General features: G+C 43.5%; 1 protein-coding gene across 8 annotated transcripts in view; it reads right to left on the bottom strand.

Annotated features, from left to right (window-relative positions):
- The window catches only part of LOC135896026 (uncharacterized), a 96,573-nt gene that overhangs the window by 50,907 nt on the left and 24,552 nt on the right, over positions 1-21,114 (bottom strand). For 7 of the 8 annotated variants that reach the window (XM_065424330.1, XM_065424328.1, XM_065424327.1 and 4 more), the window contains exon 4: positions 19,420-20,310. The exons of the other annotated variant lie outside the window; for it this stretch is intronic. In XM_065424330.1, the coding sequence (XP_065280402.1) occupies positions 19,420-20,310 (891 nt within the window). The remainder of the gene's footprint in view (positions 1-19,419; positions 20,311-21,114) is intronic. 8 annotated transcript variants of the gene reach the window in all.

The following is a 21,114-nucleotide window of genomic DNA, read 5'->3' as shown; positions in this document are numbered from 1 at the left end:
TGACGTCTTTAGCAAACCTCATGTTAGCGTGTTTAACTACTAAATATGGCTTAGACAAAGACTCTGGGAACTTAAAGTGGCTAACATATCTCAACTGTTGAGCAAATTTTGCATTGATGTGCCTGCAACCACAAAAGAGAGCCCACAGAAAGCCTCATGGTAACTTCCGTAGTGACCCCACTGCGAATTCTTAAGTTTTCTTGCTGCCCAAAGTGCATTTGTAGACAGCTTAATTCATACACATTTTTAATAACCATGGTGCATCATAAATAACTCCTAATCATTGAGTTTGCGTGATGAAATTATTGAATTTTATTTGTTTGCATTGATGCACTTTACTGAAAACTGCTGAATGCATTTGAGAGTTGAATTCGTGATCTTCCTGCTACTGTTTAATGAAATAAATGCTGTATTTTTAATGAGATTGTCTAATGAATGAGATTTTATAACGATTCAGCAGCCTGCACAATTCATTTCTGTAGCTTCGTTACTGTTAGCCTAAAAAAGTAGAGCTTGCATGTTTATATGCTTCGATTTATAGCAGTTTTATCAAGTTGTATGTAATGGATTAGATTACCGAAGCAGGGAATCATGTACCCAATGCTTAGCTGCACTGCAGCCTTCTTTAGCATGCTTTCAAATGCCATGGGGTGTATTTTACATTTCAAAGACGTTTGGTCGCCTCATTGGACCGCTGGGATTTCAAGGGCCATGCAGTTTTTTTCATCATTGACCCACAAGCCAATGCAAAACCAGGCCAAGCTTTGCTTACGGTATGTGAAATACAGCAAGCTTGTTGTACTGCTAAGGCACATTATCACGAACACACGTATTGTGTTCATTTATAATCACTATGCATGTCCCGTGTATATCTTAAATCCACAACCGAATGTCCCACAAACGTCCTTTGGACGATAGATAACACAAAATGTCCCAGAAGTGTCCTAAATCCTGACAGAAATGTCCGTAGGACATGCTCGGGGTTATGCAATAAGAATAATGTATATTTAGACATCTCTTGGATGTCTGAATATCTCATTATGACGTTCGTAGGATGTTTTACGAACATCAATTCTTGTGCATGGGACGATCCAATGGACATTCAAGAAATATCCACAGGCTTCTTACATATGAACTAGGGACGTGCGAATGTCCCGCTTCGGATCTCTGCTAGACATCTGCAGAACTTTGGTGGTGCAATGGGTCATAGCTTTGCGTGCCATGTTCTCGCCGTTTAGACATGCTCACCCGTAACTTGAAAGCGATTTGCGCAAGTGGCAGAGTGAAGTGTTTGCTGTGCGCACCGTCAGCACTGTATTCTCACCGCTTCGTTGGCATTGAAGTGAGAGGCAGTGCAACGACAAATTTGCTCGCTGCTACGGGCACTATCGTGAAACTGGTTTTCTAGTTGGGTATGCATAGAAATGTTTATGCATTTAAAACTAACTTACCTGCACTGCCTAAACTCTGTGGATTCGGGCTGGGCTGAGCAGACTACATGCCCAGAGAAAGCCAGGGACTTAAGACCGCATGCCTAGAAAGATCTAGGGCGTTTGCCGTGGTGCTTCGGCGAAAAAGTACAGTAAAACCTCGTTAAACCGTACCCGCTTAAACAGTAGTTTCGGTTTAAAAGTAGTAAAGTCAATTCCCCGACTCAGCGGCCATTGAACATAATGTATTTTGTATCCGCATAAACCGTACCAGCTTATTGCGTACGCATCGGTTAAAACGTAGCGTTTCCACTTTTCGCCGCGCAAACACGGCGGTGCGTCGTCTCCATCGGGCGGCCCGGCAGAACAACAAGCCTCAGAGATCGGTGCAACGGCCTCCAAGTGCCCTGTGCGTTTGCACGTGAAGCCGCATCAACATCAACATCATTTCGACGCCGCATAGACGCTGTGCCGGAGAGCGTTGTGACGTCGTGCAAGCGAGGACTCGCGTCATGCCGAAGCTAGGATAAAAAAGACGCCGGGTGCTCAGCATAGAAGAAAAATTAGACATCGTCCGTGCTACCGAACGTGACACGAAGAAGTCGGCGCTGGCCCGCGATATGGATCTGCTGTTGACTACAGTGTGTGGCATTTGGAATGCGAAGTTGCTCGGCCGCGCTGCTGCGACCGCGAAAAGATGTCGGCTACGAGGTTCGACTTTTCACCATCGTTGCCGCTGTTGCCGAAGTGTCAACTAGCGACAGTGATGAGGACGACACGGAAAGCTACAGCACGGGCTATTCAGGACCGACAGTGGCAGAAGCTGCGCGTTACGTCAGCCTCATGAATGCGATCGTCGCAAGGAGAACAGGGGCGCGATAACGTAACTATTCCAAACGAAAAGTTTTCTGAACTCCGGCACCCGGCAATGAAAAAGGCGCCCCGGGACTTATGCAGTACTACTGCGCGCGTGCGCGGAGAATACGTAATGCCAACAAGGAATCTGCCGTGCGAGTGTTTGCCGAGAGGAGGGGGGCTGGCTGAGAAGCTGGCATCCAGCTTCAGTAAGTTTGAGGCCGCTGTCGTCGTGCTAGGCCGCCGCGATATCAAACGAAAATAACATTTACGTCCCGCGAAGTGAATAAATACTGCATGTTTTTCCCCTTTCATCGCACTCTCTCTGAGTTCCGTTTTCGACAGATAAGTGGACGATCTCATGCTATTTCGCTTAAACAGTACTACCGTTTAGTACGTACTTTTCCGAGCTCCGGCCGACTACGGTTTAACGAGGTTTCACTGTACCTAGAAACGTGCTTTCTGGGTTTATTACATAACAAGGGTCTCGAATCCAGGAACACTTTTGCCTTCAGGTAGCATGCGTGGGTTTATTGACCAGTTGCCTTCACGCAAAAAGATCAAGTACTCGTGACGTCTGTGGCAGAAAGGATGTTTCACATCCGCCGCCAAGGCTTGTGATTGGTGGCACTGGCTAACACCCCCCAGGGTTCTAATAGGAAACATAAATACCCAAGAAAGTAGATGGGAAAATGGCGCCGTGGTAGGGGAATTGGTAAAGCATCGCAAGCGTAATGCGAAGAAGTGGCATCATTCCTCACCTGCGGCAAGTTGTTTTTTCATGCACTTTAATTTCCATAAGCTTCATTTTCTTTAATTCATTTAGTTAGCACAAGTAATTTCCCCTGTGTTGTACTTCCTGTCAATGTTTACTGGTTTCATATGATAAGGATGTTATTCACTCATTTAGCGACTGCGTCTGTTCCACCCTATCTCTGCTTCCTCTTCCCCTCCTCTCTACCATTCTATCTAGCTCGCCTCTGAACTTGCATGTTAGTACAAAGCTAAGCGCAGCAGTTCCTGCAATCCTTTTGCAGAGGGACACTGATCATTAAAGCTGTCAAGCTGCTAATGTGGCGACGCCCAGGGAGTTCCAGAGGGTATGTGCAATTCGACGCGATGCAAAGTCCAAGCGATTTCCTCACGTCGCTTGCTCTGCTGCGCTCCTGTCATGTATACACGTGCTCTGAACCGCCCCTCGACGCGGTGTGCAAGACAGCAGCAGCAGCAGTGGGAAAGTCGAAAGAAGAGGAAAAGAAAGCTTCACTTTAAGGGGTTTGCTTACATTATGCATACGGGCGCCAAGTACAGAAGCCCACTCCATGTAGAAGCTAATTCTGAGTTCACATCAGGACACATGACCCTCTCTGAACGAAAGGTCTCCACTTTTAACCTTTCGTCTTCCTTAGGCGACTAGACTAGAAAATCTGATGACTGTATCGCGGTCAATTACACACGTCGAATCGGTCGCAATATCCCGCCAGGATTTCATGCCGTTCCGCCGAACTCCAACTTCGATGGTATGAATTGTGTCAGCGTATTGTAACCTAGGAATCCAAGGTTAGTGCTGTTCTTCAGTAGCAGTCGACTTGGGCCCCTTTCATTTATTAGTTCAGATGATCATTTTCATATAGAAGGTCTTGACCCATCAACGGTCAGCATCAAAGCTGCATTGACTTTGGGATAGGTGGGTGATGAATGGGGTGGCGTGCCTCTCGTCAACATTTAAGAAATGCTCTTCGCCGCATTGAGTTGTAACAGGAGCTTCAGTAGTGAGCGTCGACAGCGCCAAAGCTACTATCGTGCCTCGACGCACCATTTGCGCTGCGGCGCAGCTGTTCCCTTCATTGCACTGACCCATTCTAGTCTTCTAGTTCACTGCAGCGGTGGCACTAACCACTTCAGGCAGTTCGTTTTCTCGCTCGCAAGCAGTGATCGTAACGTGGGAGGAAACGCCAGCCCATCTCGCCACCGGAAGAGGCTCCAATATGTGGTCGATGCCACAGGACCTTTGTGTTGCCTTAGGATTTTGCAGAAAAGGTCAATTGCCAATTTTCTTTTCGAATGTGAGCAAGCAGCTCAAGCAACAATGCGTCCACACCAAGCTTTCTGCTTAAAAAATTGGTGATTCGGAGATGCACCATGAACAATAAAATCTTTCTCAGCACTCCGTTTTGACTCTTCTTGAAGAGACTGTGAAGAGCATCTCTTCTGACGACGCTTGTCCGTCCTCGTCGGTCCAAATGGACAGTGAATGCGACAAGCTTTCCACACCGTGTGCAGCAAGGGATGAACCTGATTCCGCGACAGAACTTACCACCTCTGATCTGGATGTCGACCATGCAGGCCAGTTGAACATTTCGAAATTTAAGACAGAGTCACCCACACAGCCAATACTAAACCCATTTCTAAGAAGAATGGCAAATTGAGCATAAGCTTCCACTCGGACTGGTACTGCCTATTTCCTTGGTTGGAGTGCAGAATGCAGGCTGACATAGCTCTCTGTTACCCTTGCAGAATGTATTCTACTGGTACTAATGAGAAATCTGCATTTGTCAACGGTGGATATAGTAACTAGAAGTCCTAGAAAAAGATGCTCGTTTCAGAAAGCACGAAAACTCACTCGCGCATAAGTCTTCCCTGACACCATGGGTTTCCTACAGGCAGATGAAGTCAGGAAGTCAGGAGCAAGTCCTTTGCAATCCATCTCAGCCACATGTAATCCAGGGAGATGCAGGAAAATGGCCTCTATACAGGAAAAGTCGCAGATATATTGCGATTCATTGCCGTTCAGGGAATTGCTCAGAGGGGCCATGATGAAAGTGCTCCAAGTGAAAACAATGGAAACTTCGTTCAGCACTTGAACTTGTTTGGCACATATGACAATATTGCCGGAAAGAACCTGAATGGTGGAGCAGCGAATGCGAAGTATGTTCATCATTTGATACAAGACCAGATCATCGAAATTCTGAGCCACATCACATTAACAAGTAAAAAGGAAGAGATGAAAAGCTCGAAGTATACTTTGCACTTCAATGGAAACAATCAGAGTCGGTGTTTTTCTTTCCATCTTGGATCACCTTACAGCGGAGCTGACTAGGCGGTTCATGGAGAATGATGACGTACTCTGCGAAGTTAGCCCTCTCCACCCACGGAGTGAGAATTTCACTGAGCACAATGCATGCCACATTGAAAGCGTTGAGGATGAGTGCAAGCTGATAATGAAACTTCTTCAGCGTATTAAAGCCGAAAGGAAGTGCAAGATAGAGACACAGCAGCAACTGGCGACTGTCTTATGAGAACATAAACTAGCCTTCTACAAACTGCACAATCTAGATATTATTGCTGCAACAATACCGGCATTGTCATCTTGTGAGCGCATGTTTTCGTACCTTCGAAGATTGAAGACTTCGCAGCAAGAGGATGAATAACCATCTGAGCGACCTAGCTTTGCTTGCGGTTGAGCGATCTCTTGCCAATAAGATACATCTTCAGCGTGTTGTCGACATGTTTGATGCTGCGCACAGTAATCGACGTGTACATCTGCACTAGTAGGCTGGTATAATGATACACCATTGTATCTTTGCGGCATTTTCGTGGAAAAATTGTGCAGCGCGGGAGTAGGACCGATACCCATACCAGTATCTGCAGAACACCTGTTTCACCATCGAATAAATGCCGGCTGTGTTTTGTCTCTACTGCCACAGCGCAGACATTGGCGTCTGTGGTTGTAACAAAACCTTCCTCTGTTCCTATCATCACTTTGAAAGAGACAACACATACAGTGCTGTCCAAGGCCACGTCAGTGGCCTAGCTTGTGTGGTGAACATTGTATAGTCCGAGAGCTGTTATTTGCGATTGTGAAACCTGCTGTACTGGGTGACCAAATGTGATGCTGACTGAAATGCCTATTGCATGCTCTATTTCTGCACTTCTGTTTTCTCTTCTATCTGTTTTTTTTTATTCCTTTGCCACTACAGCTTTTCTTCATTCTTTTTCCCATTTCCAGCGTTTAGAATCACTGGATGGTGCTACAAGAGTGTATTCACTGTTTTTTTTTATCTGGCGCATCTTTACCAAAGCTGGAACTGATATCCACTTTGCTTAGTGGTGTTTGTCCTCTCTCCTGTTGTGAAATGTACTCGTTAAAAACTATAATGCAAAATAGTTAACTAATGTTATTTTGTTGCTGCTGGTTATGTCTTTTTCTTTATTTAATACTGTTTTTTATGTATGTACTGTACCCTGTGTTATATAAATTTTCCTCTGCTGAAGCACTGTTGTGTAAATATGCTAAATGTTAATTTATATCTTACTGTTATGCTCAGATAGCTTATTCACACTGACGTGTTTAGAAAGCCTTCAGCCCAGTTAAAAATAGACAGAACACAATGCACAAGTTCCCCGCCTCCCTGAAGGAACTCACTTGCTGTAGGTGACTCCTCCCCCTTAATGAAATCCTGGCGCCGCCCCTGGCCTGCACCCGCTTTCACGACGAAGTCTTCGCACAGCCATGAATCCTGGTGGAATGTGACCACTGTGATCTTAAGAAACCATTCTATATATGTATACTAAGTGTGCAAAGAATGCACGATACTCTGGGAATACTCTCTTAGGATAACATACAAACCGGGAAACAAGATGATCATATAGCAGATGCCCTGTCTCGGTTTTGTTCGAAAGAAAAGGTGTCCGAAGAAAAGCACTTTTAAGTATATGTCGTCCACGAGCTAACAGTCTCCAGAGAAAGACCACAGCAGATCAAGTGTGAAACAAACTAAGATGACGATCTCTGTACTCTGAAGCTAAATGCAACCTCAAAATGGTCCGAAGAATAAAAGTCCGTCCTGGAAGAAATACGAACCTACTGACAGCAGTCATATTTGCACACATCCTACATTTACAACATTGTGCAGGCTAAAGCAATGAACCTATGTTGTGTGTGCACAAATGATGCGAGGAACATTGTGCAAACATGGTGACTCGCATAGCACCCTCAAAAGAAGCAACACTAAATAGCAACTTAGAAATCTAGCTGGAATTAATCTCAGAATATTTCTTGGATTTCAGAACAGCTAAATTTTAGAGAAAAATTGCATCTGAGTAGAACTATCCTGATTGGGCCATGTTCCTTAAAACTCGCCTTCATTGTTTACATTTGGGTTACTGAACATGTACCTTTGCATTGTGGCGAGCAGGTGCTTAAGCAAGTCGTCGATTCACTAGCCACAAAAATCTGAGATAAACAGGGTAGCAGTATGAAATGCAAGGCAAGAAATAGTACACATAGACGCTACATAGAGTGCCATTAAAATGTGCAACAGCTCACCTACTTGCACATTACGTGCAACAGGAAGCCCCACGATAGAGAAATTTTTTTTCGTGATCTGTGCACCAAACTGAGTGGCAACAGCAGCAACAAACTCAAGAACTAGTTTAAATCTTAGCACCGTAGGAGAAGAACGGACAAGCTGAGAGCCCACATGTGCCCTGTTCGCAACGACAAATTCAACAAACAAGAGCAACAGTACTAAAAAAAAAGAGAAAAGCTGCAGAGGACCAATCTACCAACCACAAACGAGTTGCAAGGCACAGGGAAATGAGCTGCTCCAGAGTTGCGCCCAAGTGCCCCAGCGTGTGTGTGGTGCGACTTCACCATTTCGCATAGTTCGCATAGTTTCGCATAGTTCAATGCTAGTTCAGTGTTCAAAACTAACGAGACCTGACGACTGCGCACTAATAAACAAGGTGGCCAAAAATTGATGCCTATGTGGGTGGCTGCGGCCGAGCATGAGGTTCCGGAAATACATAATTATTATCGAAATTCTAAAGCAAATTTTCGCTCACTTCAGCCTGGTTATTAAACCTCGTGAATACATATACACAGTAGCTGTAGGAAGGAGCTCACTGATCCAAACGCCATTATTGATTGATGCCAGCTATTCGTCAACAGCAGCCCCATATCAGAGTCACCTGTATTAGAAAATAAGTAAGCCCGACAAGAGTTAGGAGCAGCTAGCTGCTCCTAAGTTCGGGATGCTGTAGGTGTCTCAAAAAGAGAGTGTATGAGAAAAAAGGTGAACTTGCGCTCAACGCGCGTCTTGCACAACTCCAAAATTTGGCTGAGATGTTCACGTTAGTGCGTGCTATCAGCAGATTGTGTTTTTCCAAGCCCGAGGGGGGTTGAGGACCCCTTTAAAAGGTACCACATTTACCGACAGTCGCGGTGCTCCATTCCTATCGCTATGGAAATTGTGCCATGAGTATACGAACTTGGATGATCTTTCACCTTGGAATTATACATATATAACCAATCACAAGATGGCGAAGCTCAGCCAGTGAGTTCAACAAATTCCAACAATTGAAATGACCGTATACCTACAAGATGCTCTGTGATGCACACAGACGTCACAGTTAACTCGAGAAGAGGAAAATAGCTTTCTGAAACCTCACACACCCTGAGATCCAAGCCACTTCAAACTAGGCAACTGTCTTTTCAAACCCCTTATTACTTGAACTGCAGAAACCCTTACCAACTTGCCGAACATCAACGTAACCCACATCTACACTGACAGGCACGGAGCAGTTAAGCAAAAACGTTGTCTATTTGTAAGCAGAAAATCCATTATCCAGCGGAACATGTTTGCCCTTATCGCCCGCGTGTCTGCCCTGTTGCCCACAATCTTTCTCTGGTGGTGGAAGTCTCTGCCTGGAGACTTTAACTCTTTCCGTACTGTGCCCTGTTGCAATCGCACCGCTGGCACGAGTTGTTGCATCTGGGTCGCAAGCCCCAAGGGTAGCGTTGGCCTGGCGGCCTGAGGCACAACTGGAAGCATCCGAAGGTCCCGGCAAAGCATGAGTCGACTGCTAACAGAACAACTTGTTTATTCTAGCATCGCAAAAAAGCGGGCGGTCAGGTCAACCGAAGTGGAGAGACGGGAGAGCACGATACTCGACAGACGAAATCGGAGCCTCTCTCTTGGCGTCCGGGGGCAGCTGCTTTTATGCTCTCGGATGTGAGAGCAAGTAGGAACGTCTCCGGATGAGGCCACGTGACGGTGGGGCACGGACACGCTGAGAGACACGTTGAGACAAGAAGCTGACGCATCCGCCATGCCGGCGCCGGTCAGACTTCCTCGCTTCACACTTGGGGAGCTCCTCTCCCCGGCTGCCGCACTTTGACAAGAGTGGGCAAGAACATGCGCACACACGCACACGCACACTTGAAGACACGTGGCAATGAAACATGCCTGGATGCGCTTGGCGGGGAGGCGTTGCAGCGGTGCTGAATGGGCCGCAATGTCCGCCGCTTTGAACGAAGCCCCAGCATCGTAGGCGAAACGCAACAGCCCATTGGGCATCGTTAGCCTGTTAACGATAGTTTGAAACGCAAGTTTCAAGACTTTCCACACCACCCACGGAGACGCTGCGGTATCGGACATGAAGGAGGAGAACTATTTTGGTTTCTAAGCAGTTTGTTTTTTACTCCCAGGTGGTAAAACATTTAAACGCACTCCAAAGTTTTCAAGATCGTCACAGTAGCAAGCAAAAATGGCCGCCCGCTTTCAATGGTTTGAAACGCCACTTTTTAAATGCTGACACTCTGCACCATGGGATGAAAAGGAGAAGTACATTTTTGTTTTCTAAACAGTTCGCTTTTTTCCCTCAAGGTGTTAATTTTTTAACACACTCTGAAGTTACACTACTGCCAAAGTAGAAAGCAAGAATGGCCGCCTCGGGGAGCGGCGCTCGTGCTTTAAAAGATCGCAGATCTCGTGATTCCGCTGTGTTTGCAGCAGATTTTATCGGTGGATCGAGCAACAGCGAGTCTGAGAATGCTGCCTTTTGGTCATACATTGAGAGCGACGACGACGCAAGCCAGCCCAGAATATCGAAGGCCGCAGCATGGCCTGCCAAACTGTAGTGCTTCCACGTTAAATTTTCTAGTGGAAAACCTGTTGAATGAAAAATTGAGTTTTTGGAATATATTGCCTGTTAGACGCAGTACATATTCTATATCATAAATTATGTTACATATTTTTTTGGTAGAGACAAGCACTTTTTTACAAACTTTGCTCAATTTTGTGACACAATCTTCATTTTGGCAATTTATGTCTCTTTTATGACATACAACTCTTTAATAAATATGTCACCTTGAAAAAGACAAGTCCACTTGTCGAGACCTTCGCTCCCATTTTCACTGTGTTCTCCTTTTGCTCATCGTCCTGAATTTTCATCTTCCGCCTTTTCCTGTTTTCCCTGGATCTCGTTAACAAATCTTTTATGCGGGAAAAGTGCATTCCTTCTGCTTTTTGTTTATGTATAACATAATATACTTAGTGGAGTAGTTCAGAAAAAATATGTGGTGTAACCTGCAAAAAGCACCCAGTTTCCCCATGGTGCGGAAAGAGTTAAGCCAACTAGCCATAACTTCCACCTGGGGTCAGCGCTACGTACACATTGCCCAGTGTCCACAGTGCGCCACTCGTGCATCTGCAGCTTATGCCTACCATCTACTTTAGACGTGCCCTGGGTCTCTCGGACAAAGATAACTCCCAAAAGTGCACTAAAAGGTGTGGATTTAACAGACTATGAAAAATGGATTATGCACAACACATTCTTTAAGTCTGTTGCAGTCTTAGTGAAACGAGCCTGCATGCGTATATGTAGATTCACACCGACGTTACGCCGAGTAGCAGCCAAAGAGAATAAAAAATAAACACTTTGCTGCGGGCGAGGGGCAGTGCTACATTGCAGGCGATGCAAGCATTTATGCTTAGCACTGCGATTGATACACCAAAGACCGTTCCGGAAGGTGAATGCCCTGTATAATTTCTTCGCAAAAAATACTGTAGGCTTTTGTGCATGTGACACCCTTCCGTTCGCGTGAACATACTGGTAATGGCGCACTGTGCATAGGATGGCAGCCAGATGGTTGGCCCGAACAACGCATTATGGAGAGCGGAAAAGAATTGTCCGTACATCATCGTACGTAGCTCATCAACAGAAATGGCCCTCGAGAGTAACGACAACACATCGAAATGCACATAATGGAAGCCAAACCTAGACGCGGCAGCAACGCTAAGGCAGATTATATGGCTCACCCACCCCAATCCTCCCAAAACATGACAGCTTCTCTGTGCTCACAGCGTTGAGTGTGCAGCAACGTCCCCTCTTATCGCCATTCCATTCTCCATAAAACTAAATGAGCCCTTATGTTAAGGCTGTGTGTAAGGAGATCACTGGGAAAAAGAAGGGAGGGGTTCTGCAGCACAATGTAAAAGCTGGCGGAGCATCGCCAAAGCCAAAAGTTCTGAGAACCCCTATCTTGTCTGAGTGTGCACGGTTCTATCAAAGAAAGGGCACTATGCAAGCGTAAATTCTAATGAAATCTGAAGCGATCTATGAAGGCTTCAATGTGCCGCATATAGTGAAAAGAGCCTGCATATGACAAAAATGGTGTACACATAGAATAAAATTTGGTATTGCCATTTTGCTTCAATGCACTCGTACAAAGAAGGATCACTCATGGCAGAATGACAATATTCCAACAATACAAATAAGTAGGTTCATCCACGAGTACATTTACAATGCTTATGTTCTAAACATTTCAGAAATGTAGCTTAGCTCCAACTAAACAAGGCATCCACAAATTGGTTCACCTAACCAGAGAGAATTTCCCACAATTCAGGGCACAAACTAAGAAAAACAATGAGCAATTACCTTTTGTTGTGCACATGTAAACCACTTATCATGCACAAGGATGTTTAATTAGGCAACGATTTACTTGGAGAACAACATGTCCTAGTGAGGCGTGCAACATTCAAAATTTCTCGCTGAGTATTTTACTGTACACAGGAATCTTTTGTACGCATAGTGAATAAACAAATGCTTCATTGTTGAGCAGTTACATCATGGAATATCACATGGCTGTGGCCACGGAAATGTGTGCTCTAAACTAATTACCAAAAATGTCTCCGCAACATTCAGCACCCCTGCATAGCCTTGGCTATATCATATTATAGCTAAACAACTTGTAAATTTGTATTACAATATATTTATTTCTACACTGTGTACCAACATAACTGGCAGGATACCTGACTTTGGTATTGTGGTGTTGCCAGTGTCATGTGTCACGTCATATCAGTGTTTTCAAATTGTTTCATGGCATTCTTAAAACACAATGGAGCAACTTTTCACATTATACTGGTACATGCTATGAATTACCTCGGCAGCTCAACATATCTGAGCACACAGTAACACTTGTGTAACAGAATGTTATGTAGCATACTGCACACGCATGCATGTTCCTAATTCACATTTGGCTTAATACATTGACACCTACATCGCATGACGGTGTCGATAGACAATTGCTATCCGAGTTCCCAAGTTACAAATAAGCAAACTTTGAAAGAAGACCGAGCACTGATATGGCCACATGTTGGTGCAGGTGCCTCTTTACGTGGATGTAACGTTGCCATAGTCTGAAGGCATATGTGCCACCAATATGGCTGAGTGGATGTGGAAGTAATCCTAAGGAGTGCAACTTGCAGAACAAAAAGAAAAAGCCACAAATATGTTTATTTATTACATGAAGGTACATTGTCGCCCTATATAGAAGAATTTCTTGCATATTGAATGGAATACAAATCAAATAGTGCGAGAATTGAAACAAATGTAGAATATGTTTGAAACTGTTTTCGATGAATGCACAGCTATTGTCAAAATATGGGTAAAAATATGTACATGTCTTCGTGTTCCTCTACTACACACACTCTTATGTTTTATGCCTACTATGCCCTTAGGGGTGACATTTGTCATACTTTTGCTTCACTTTGAGGTTTACTAGTGCACAGGTAATGTGTTCGACGAATATTAGAGAATAGTTGTATTGACAAAGCGCCTACTTTAACGTATGAAATATTTGCACTCCCTTAATCGAAACAGTGAACCCTCGTATTTATTATCTTAAAAGCATGTCCTGTGCACAATTTCGTCGGTGAGGAAATTCCTGATGAGAGAATAGCACAACTGTAATTCAGAAAAAATCTTTTTCAGATTTCAAAAAACACGATTGGCCCAATTTCTTGGTTTCTGCACATAAAGTATTACACAGTGCAGGTTTATATATAAGCCCAATTCAATGTGTAAAGTTTATACAAATATTTCCACAAATATATGTCACACTAGTGCTTATAGAAATGCTGGTACATTAGCTGAAATAAAATGTAAGAATGAATTAGGCATGGTGGACTTGACATTCGACTCAAACCTTAAATTACTTATAGCAGGTTCTTTCTGTTCTAACAATGAACTTTCAACTGCCGTCACTCAACTTCTCTTGAAGCCCCAGATACAATAAAGTGCTAACATCCCTATATTGCATGCTGTCAATAAACTATTGAAATATCGAGAACAGACAATGAATATTCAACAAACAGTGGCATCTATTAGGTGCTCTGGTGAAACAGACAGTGGAAAGCTTACAGAACAATCAATTCCTCTAAAAAAGTACCCATTTGTAAAAAAAATAATGGCGCAAACAGAATAAGATAAAAAGAATCAATGATGAATCATGTAGACCAGAACCAAGAACAAACAAATACATGAATTGGTCTAAGAGAACAAGTTCATATGTACCAAAGAGAATACTGCAAAAAAAAAAACAGAGCCTAAAGAACACATAATTCAGACATTTGTAGTGTAACAATAATGATTACAATGAACATACATAGTTTGCTGGGGCATGCAAACAGTAATTTTTGAGATACAAATGAACATTGAGTACTTTTCAAATAATGAAAAGCCACAACATAACAAAGCAAATAGCAATTTTTGCCGACTTCTGTTAATTAAAGTTTAACTGTATATTGTTTTCTTTCTCAGCTACAACAAATTATGTGGGTCAGTTCTCATAAATCCTTTTGCTCTGTGTTCCATAACGTGTTGAGAAAAGATGTAGAAAAAATATGGTGATGCCGCAAAAGTGTTTCAGGGACCCTTTAAGAGCAAGATTGGGCTTGGGGGCTCCCATCTAAATGCGTGGGAAAGGAGAAATCGGTTTTCTTGACAACTACAGCACCAGACCACAGGAGGTTTGCTGCATATAAAGGAAATAGAATCTGGTGATTGTTGGTAGGGAATTTTTTATCTAGGCCATCAACCTTTTATTAACAATTTTTAAAATCACGAATTTTCAGAAAACGAAACTATCAAGTTTACATCTACTGAGCAATGAATATCACAATTCTGTAAAATGCTACAAGTAAGACATCTATAAATGGACAAAATTTACGTATTATACAAGGTGTTAAAATATGCGACTAATAGTGAGTCTGGTAGCGGCATGGCGAACAGCTGTCTGAACTTTGCTTGCTTCATTTTACAGATCTCTGTTTGCGTCGGCCGCCACTATCCAGAGGACTATGCTTTTTCCATTTGTCGATTGCGTGGCATTCCGGTACATGTGAACTTGGACTCCACCTTGAACGGCACGTGTGATTTCGTATCACACGAGAACCTGCTTATCAACAACGACGAACTTCATCGGTGCTGGTCAAACAGTGGATGGCAGACTACTGCTGAAACGCTCACGTGGTCGCAGGATGATATAAAGCCAGACTCGCGGCTTCTGCTCTTCAGTGGGTCCAGTAGCAGCATGGCGAACGGCTGTCTCAACGTTGCTTGCTTCATCTGGCAGGTAAGCAATAGACACCATGTGCATTGCTTCAGGAGTGACAATCGTTGTTTGCTGCTGCTGCTGGACTCCGAGTGCCTCTTGTGTACCTTTTCTTGTTTGTTGCATTCCTTGAGAATGTTGCTAATTATGTCGGGTGATGTAAAGTCAAACCCTGGCCCAGAAACAAAATCTGAACATGTGCTCACGGAACTGCTAGAAGGGCAAACACAAATAAGCCAAGATTTAGTAAGTCTGACAGCTAAAATTGATGCATTTGAAGATAGGATCTCGAAAATAGAAGCGTGGGTGTCGGCCACCGCTGACATCGACCAGTGTGTGTATACTCTATAAGAAACAGTCGATGACCTTAGAAAAGCCATCGAACTGCTGGGCAGAAAACGTGATTTAGAAAACCAATCACGTCGGAACAACTTAATAATCTATGGTGTGCCTGAGCGATCGCCTGAATTCCCAGAGCAACTACTTGCCACTGTGCTGAAGCTCGTTTCCACGAAACTGAAAATAGAATGCAACTGCGTTGAGTGCTGTCATTGGCGCGGTGCACAAAGGTGAGACCTATCATACATTTTTACTGCTCAATTTCAGAGTGAAGAGTTCGATACTAAGGAATGCTATTGAATTCATAGGGTCAGATACTCATATCAGTGAGGATTTTTCTTTCCCTGTGTGGCAAACTCGCAAAGCATTGTGGGTAAGTGGTCGAGCTTTGGAAGAACGTGAACAAGATTCGACTGAGCTTTGACATTCTGAGAGTAGACAGCATCTGCTACTCCTGGGATGACACTAGCAAGTCGCTTATCAAAACTTCCAGCAACATACTTACCACTAGCAGCACAGAGTTACTTCGGAAAAGATACAACCTAACCCTTTTGAATATAAATGCACGCAGCCTATTGAACAAGCCAGTTCACTTCAATTGGCTAATTGAATGCCATAACCCATCTCTGATCTGTGTCACAGAGACCTGGCTAAATGACTTGGTCACGGAAGGTGAGTTTGTGCCTCCTAATTACTCTGTCTTGCGATGTGACAGGTTAAAGGTAGCGGCGGCGGAGTAGCTTTATTTATTGACAAAGGCATTGATTTTGTAGTGATACCGAGTCTTTTTAACACAGAGTCAGTATGGTGCAAATTATAAATAGGTGATCTTGTGGTGGCTACTGGCACTTTATACTGGGCTCCTGATTCCAAAAAAATATATATATATTTCCAGATTGTTGCAATTATATATTAAAACACAAGCTTCACGACTGTAAATTGATCCTTGCTGGTGATTTCAATACCCCTTGTATTAACTGGAGTACATTGGTTTCGTATGGTCGTGACAGGCCGATTTATGACTCGCTTGTTGACTTTGGTTTTGTTGTTAGATCTGACACAGATTGTTAGTAGTGTTACCCGTGAGAGCTCAATCCTTGATCTGATTTTCCTTAACCAAAGGTTACTACAAAATGGATAGGACTGCCAAATCATAGAAGGCCTGTCCGATCACACGGGAGTTCTGCTGAAGGTTGATGTCACTTGTGAGTGCAATAGACTTCCTTTTAAGATTGTCAATAATTTTTCCCATGCTGATAACAATTCTATTGGTAATATTCTAGCATCCTCTTCTGGCGCTTTTCTACAATGTAACAGCATTTGCAGTGTAGACAAGTTGTTTGATATGTTCTGCAACATTCTTAAGAAATGCATCTCGCAGCTTGTTCCCAAGCAGTGTGTGAAACGGAACCCGAAGCACCCTTGGTATAATGGGGACGTTATTCATCTTATCAGGGGCATCAAGAGGCTCCGGAAACATAAAAATGTGTCATAGTAACCAATGCTCAATACTGCACCTGCTTCAGTCCGAATTAAAAACCAATAATGCACAAAGCCAGACACTTTTATTTCGACACCATGTTATCAACATTCTTGAAAGAAAACTCATCGAAGTTTTGAAAACAGTGCTTCCGGCTGCTCATGGCACTTCATCATTGATCATTAACGATCACCCTTCCTCTGATCCTCTGATTATTTCCAAAACATTCAATGCTTATTTTCAGTCTGTATTTTGTCAGGACGATGGCGTCGGTCCCCTTTTTGCATCAACAACACTTTACCAGAGCGTCCTGCTCTCGTTATAACTTACGCTCGTGTTCACAAATTATTACTAACAATTGATACTACAAAAAGTTTTGGAGCTGACGGAGTGCCAAACAAATTTTTACAGTGATACTCTGAAGGGAATGCCCGGTACTTGACAGTTGTATTTAACAAACCTCTTGAGACGTTGACAGTTCCCCAGGTTTGGAAACCAGCTAACATCATTCCCATCTTCAAATCTGGCAGCAAACAGCTAATCACTAGCTACAGGCTTATATCGTTGCTGCCCACGTGTTGCAACTTTTCGAGCACACGATTCAGTATTTATCGGCAAATAACTTTCTGTCCCCACAGCAGCATGCTTTTCGAGCAGGATTTTCTACAGCACAGTTATTAGAATTTACGCATGATATAGCCACATCATTAAATTATCGCGGTCAGATTGTTGCCATCTTTATCGACTACTCAAAAGCATTTGACAGGGTAAGCCATCGATAACTACTTCTACAACTTGCTGCAATCTTTCCTGGTAATAAACTAATTGACTAGATATCCGATTACCTGCACCTCCGACTCCAATCCGTCACTTTTAATTGCCAAACCTCTTCTATAGTTCAGGTCATGTCAGGGGTGCTGCAGGGCTCAGTTCTCGGGCCGCTCTTATTCATCATATACGTTAATGACATTATTGAAGTAGCCAAAAACAGACAAGTGAAAATATCTCTACGCAGATGATTGCGTGATCTATTCCAACATTCGTACTCTTCGTGATCAAGAAGTTCTTAACAACGTATTTTCATCATTTTCAGACTGGAGTAACACATGACAGATCAGCATTACCTTAAGCAAAACTGTGGCAATGACTTTTACTAACAAGAAACAGCCCCTAAAATTCACGTACAGCACTCAAGGGTACAGTATTACCGAAGTTAACAAGTTCAGATGCTTTGGACTTACTTTCACAACTAACCTAACCTTAGTAATGCCAACCCTTAGTTGGCATAATAATATCAATACAGTCTGCTATAAAGCGCTGCAAAAGTTAGGGTGCCTAAAACGAACTTTAAAGCAACGCACTAAAAATGCAAGCTTACAGCCTATAAATCACTCATTAGACCTGTTTTAGAGTGTGCTTCTGTAGTGTGGTCCCCTCAACGCATAAAGGATATTTCGAAATTAGAATCCACTCAGAAAAAAGTTACGACCGTATGTTTTCACCGTCATCACACGCACCTGCTTTATCAATGGACCAATTGTCGTTTCGCTGCACGTGTGACCTTCTAATCTTGCAGCACAAAATCATACAAGGATTGACTAACAATGAACCGCCTACCTTGCTAATGACACCTTCTGTGCGAGTAAGCCGACGTATTCACCCATTAAACATAGCTCCCTTCATTGCAATAATAGATGGTTTTAAGTTTTCTTTTTTTCCACACACTGTTGAATTATGGAATAACTTAGTTGGTTCTATGCGTTTATTGCCGAATAATCAATTTCGGAAAGAACTGCCTAATCATGTTAGTTGACATTTTTGTGTTCATGAGTTATGTAACCCACTTCTGCTTTGCCTCTAAATGAGATAGCAGCGTTTGTAAATAAATAAATAAATAAGTGAGTAGGACATTTGAAAGGTCCCTGAAAATAGTGTAAGAAATTAACAAAAGAAATAAATCCATACATTAAATTTGTCCGCTTTGAAACATCTAGCTTATGCAGCTTACCGAGCTATGATATCTATTCCAGGTACAGAGCTAAAAATTTATGAAGTTCTAGCTCCAATTTTTTTCATGCTGGACCATCTTTGTAAATTCCTGTTATAACATTCAGGCCTTCAACCAAAAATATGCTGCCAGCAACCACCATATCTAGATTTTTCTCTCCAATTGTAACAAATTTCGTTATAATCGATACACTGGTTATCCAGAAAAACATTCCTGCATTTTACATGTATTTGAATAGGCGGCATCGGTGTTTGGCTCGAGTTAAAGCTTGCTCTCAGGAGTATGTAGAGACACTTGTGTTACGTGATGCAGTAGAACACCACGTAACATACTAACATATGTATATTTTGTAATTCAGACTCTAGTTCAACAAGACTCTTGACCTACATTACAGCACCATGCTGCTGTGCTCTCTTTAATCTGTTCAAGTGATGAGGACCTGGAGCAGACGGTGCAACTTTATGGCCGGTCACCTGTATGAATGCACTGGTGTATCTCCAGGGCATTCTTCAACGAGAATCTCTGAAGGCAGAGTGGGCACTGAAATGGCTTCTCGTCTCATGTCTCCTGAGACTGCCCTTTTGTGAGAAGCTCTGAGAGCATGAAGGGCACTGATATGGCTTCTCACCTGTGTGGCTGTGCAGGTGTTCTTTCAGGGAGATCTTTTTCGAGAAGCTCCGAGAGCATGAAGGGCACTGAAATGGCTTTTCCCCTGTGTGGGTGCGCAGGTGGACTTTCAGGTTGCTCTTTCGTGAGAAGCTCTGACAGCATGAAGGGCAGTCAAATGGCTTCTCGCTTGTGTGAGTCACCAGGTGCACTTTCAGGTGATACTTTCGTGAGAATGCCTGCGAGCATGAAGGGCACTCAAATGGCTTCTCGCCTGAGTGAGTGAAGAGGTGCATTTTCAGGGCGCCCTTTCGTGAGAAGCCCCGAGAGCATGAAGGGCACTGATATGGCTTCTCGCCTGTGTGGCTGCACAGGTGCTCTTGCAGGGAGCTTTTTCGTGAGAAGCTCTGAGAGCATGAAGGGCACTGATATGGCTTCTCACTTGTGTGGGTGTGCAGATGGGCTTTCATGTAAGACTTGCGCGAGAAGCGTTGAGAGCATGAAGGGCATTCATATGGCTTCTCGCCTGTGTGGGTGAGGAGGTGGGTTTTCAGGTTGGACTTTAGAGAAAAGCTCTGAGGGCATAAAAGGCAATGAAATGGTTTCTCGCCCGTATGGATGCGCAGGTGGTCTTTCAGGCGAGCCTTAGCTGAGAAGCTCCGAAAGCATGAAGTGCACTGAAATGGCGTCTTGATTTTGTGGGTGAGCAGGTGGGTTTTCAGTCTCTGCTTTTGTGGAAAGCTCTGAGGGCATAAAGGGCAATGAAACACTTTCTCGCCAGTATGGTCGCTGGCATGTTCTTCCAGAAGAAATAGTTCATCAGTCTCATAGTCACATAGCTGACATCGGTGGAAGCATCCTTGCTTTGAGTTGTCACATTTGGCAGTTGATGCAGAAATTAAAGGCCTCGATGCTGCACAAACAAAAAAAAAGTAAATAGGAGCTGTTAAGAAATGGCAAAAAAGAACACAGAGGCTAAATTTAATAACAAGCAATCTTTCTCATTTGATTTGGGAGATCTTCAGGGTGATTTCAAGTACGATGAAACAAAGAACTCCTAACGGTTATTTTTATTTATTCAGTAGCCACCAAAAGATCACCTATTTATAATTTGCACCATACCGACTCTGTGTCAGGAAGACCCAGTATCACTACAAAATCAATGCCTTTGTGAATAAATAAAGCTACTCCGCCGCCCCTACCTTTTCACCTGTCACATCGCAAGACAGAGTAATTAGGAGGCACAAACTGGCACAACAAATTTGTTTTATACCAGACTTCATCAGTTAATTTCCTCTTGATCATGCACTGAACTTTGGCAACATTACCTTAAGTCGAGATTTGAAGGAGCCGGCTAGGAAACGCTGCAGTTTTTCCCATATAACCTGCCAACCCGCATCCTCTTTCAGAACAGCCCAGAAAGAAAAAAAATAATATGCGCGTATAACCCATGAAAATAACTGAATACACAAGCCCCAGATGTGTACAAAACAGCATCCATTATGGGATTAACTGCTTGTCCATGTCGTATCTTAAGCCAATGACTGCTTTACTGTTTCCTGAGATTGGAGCTGGGCCGTTGATCACAGCTTATCGTGACCCAAGTTCAACTCTGCTAGCGCCATCTGCACTATTACCTGCTAAATGCAAAATGGCGACCCACACAGAGGAGGAGAATGACCGACAGTGGAGGAGAGAAATGAGCTTCAATGCGCAG

The sequence above is a fragment of the Dermacentor albipictus genome, chromosome 8 (genome assembly GCF_038994185.2).
Source record: "Dermacentor albipictus isolate Rhodes 1998 colony chromosome 8, USDA_Dalb.pri_finalv2, whole genome shotgun sequence".
Taxonomy (NCBI): Eukaryota; Metazoa; Arthropoda; class Arachnida; order Ixodida; family Ixodidae; genus Dermacentor; species Dermacentor albipictus.
Note: the sequence above shows the minus strand (reverse complement) of the source record. Positions and strands in the feature narration are given on the sequence as shown.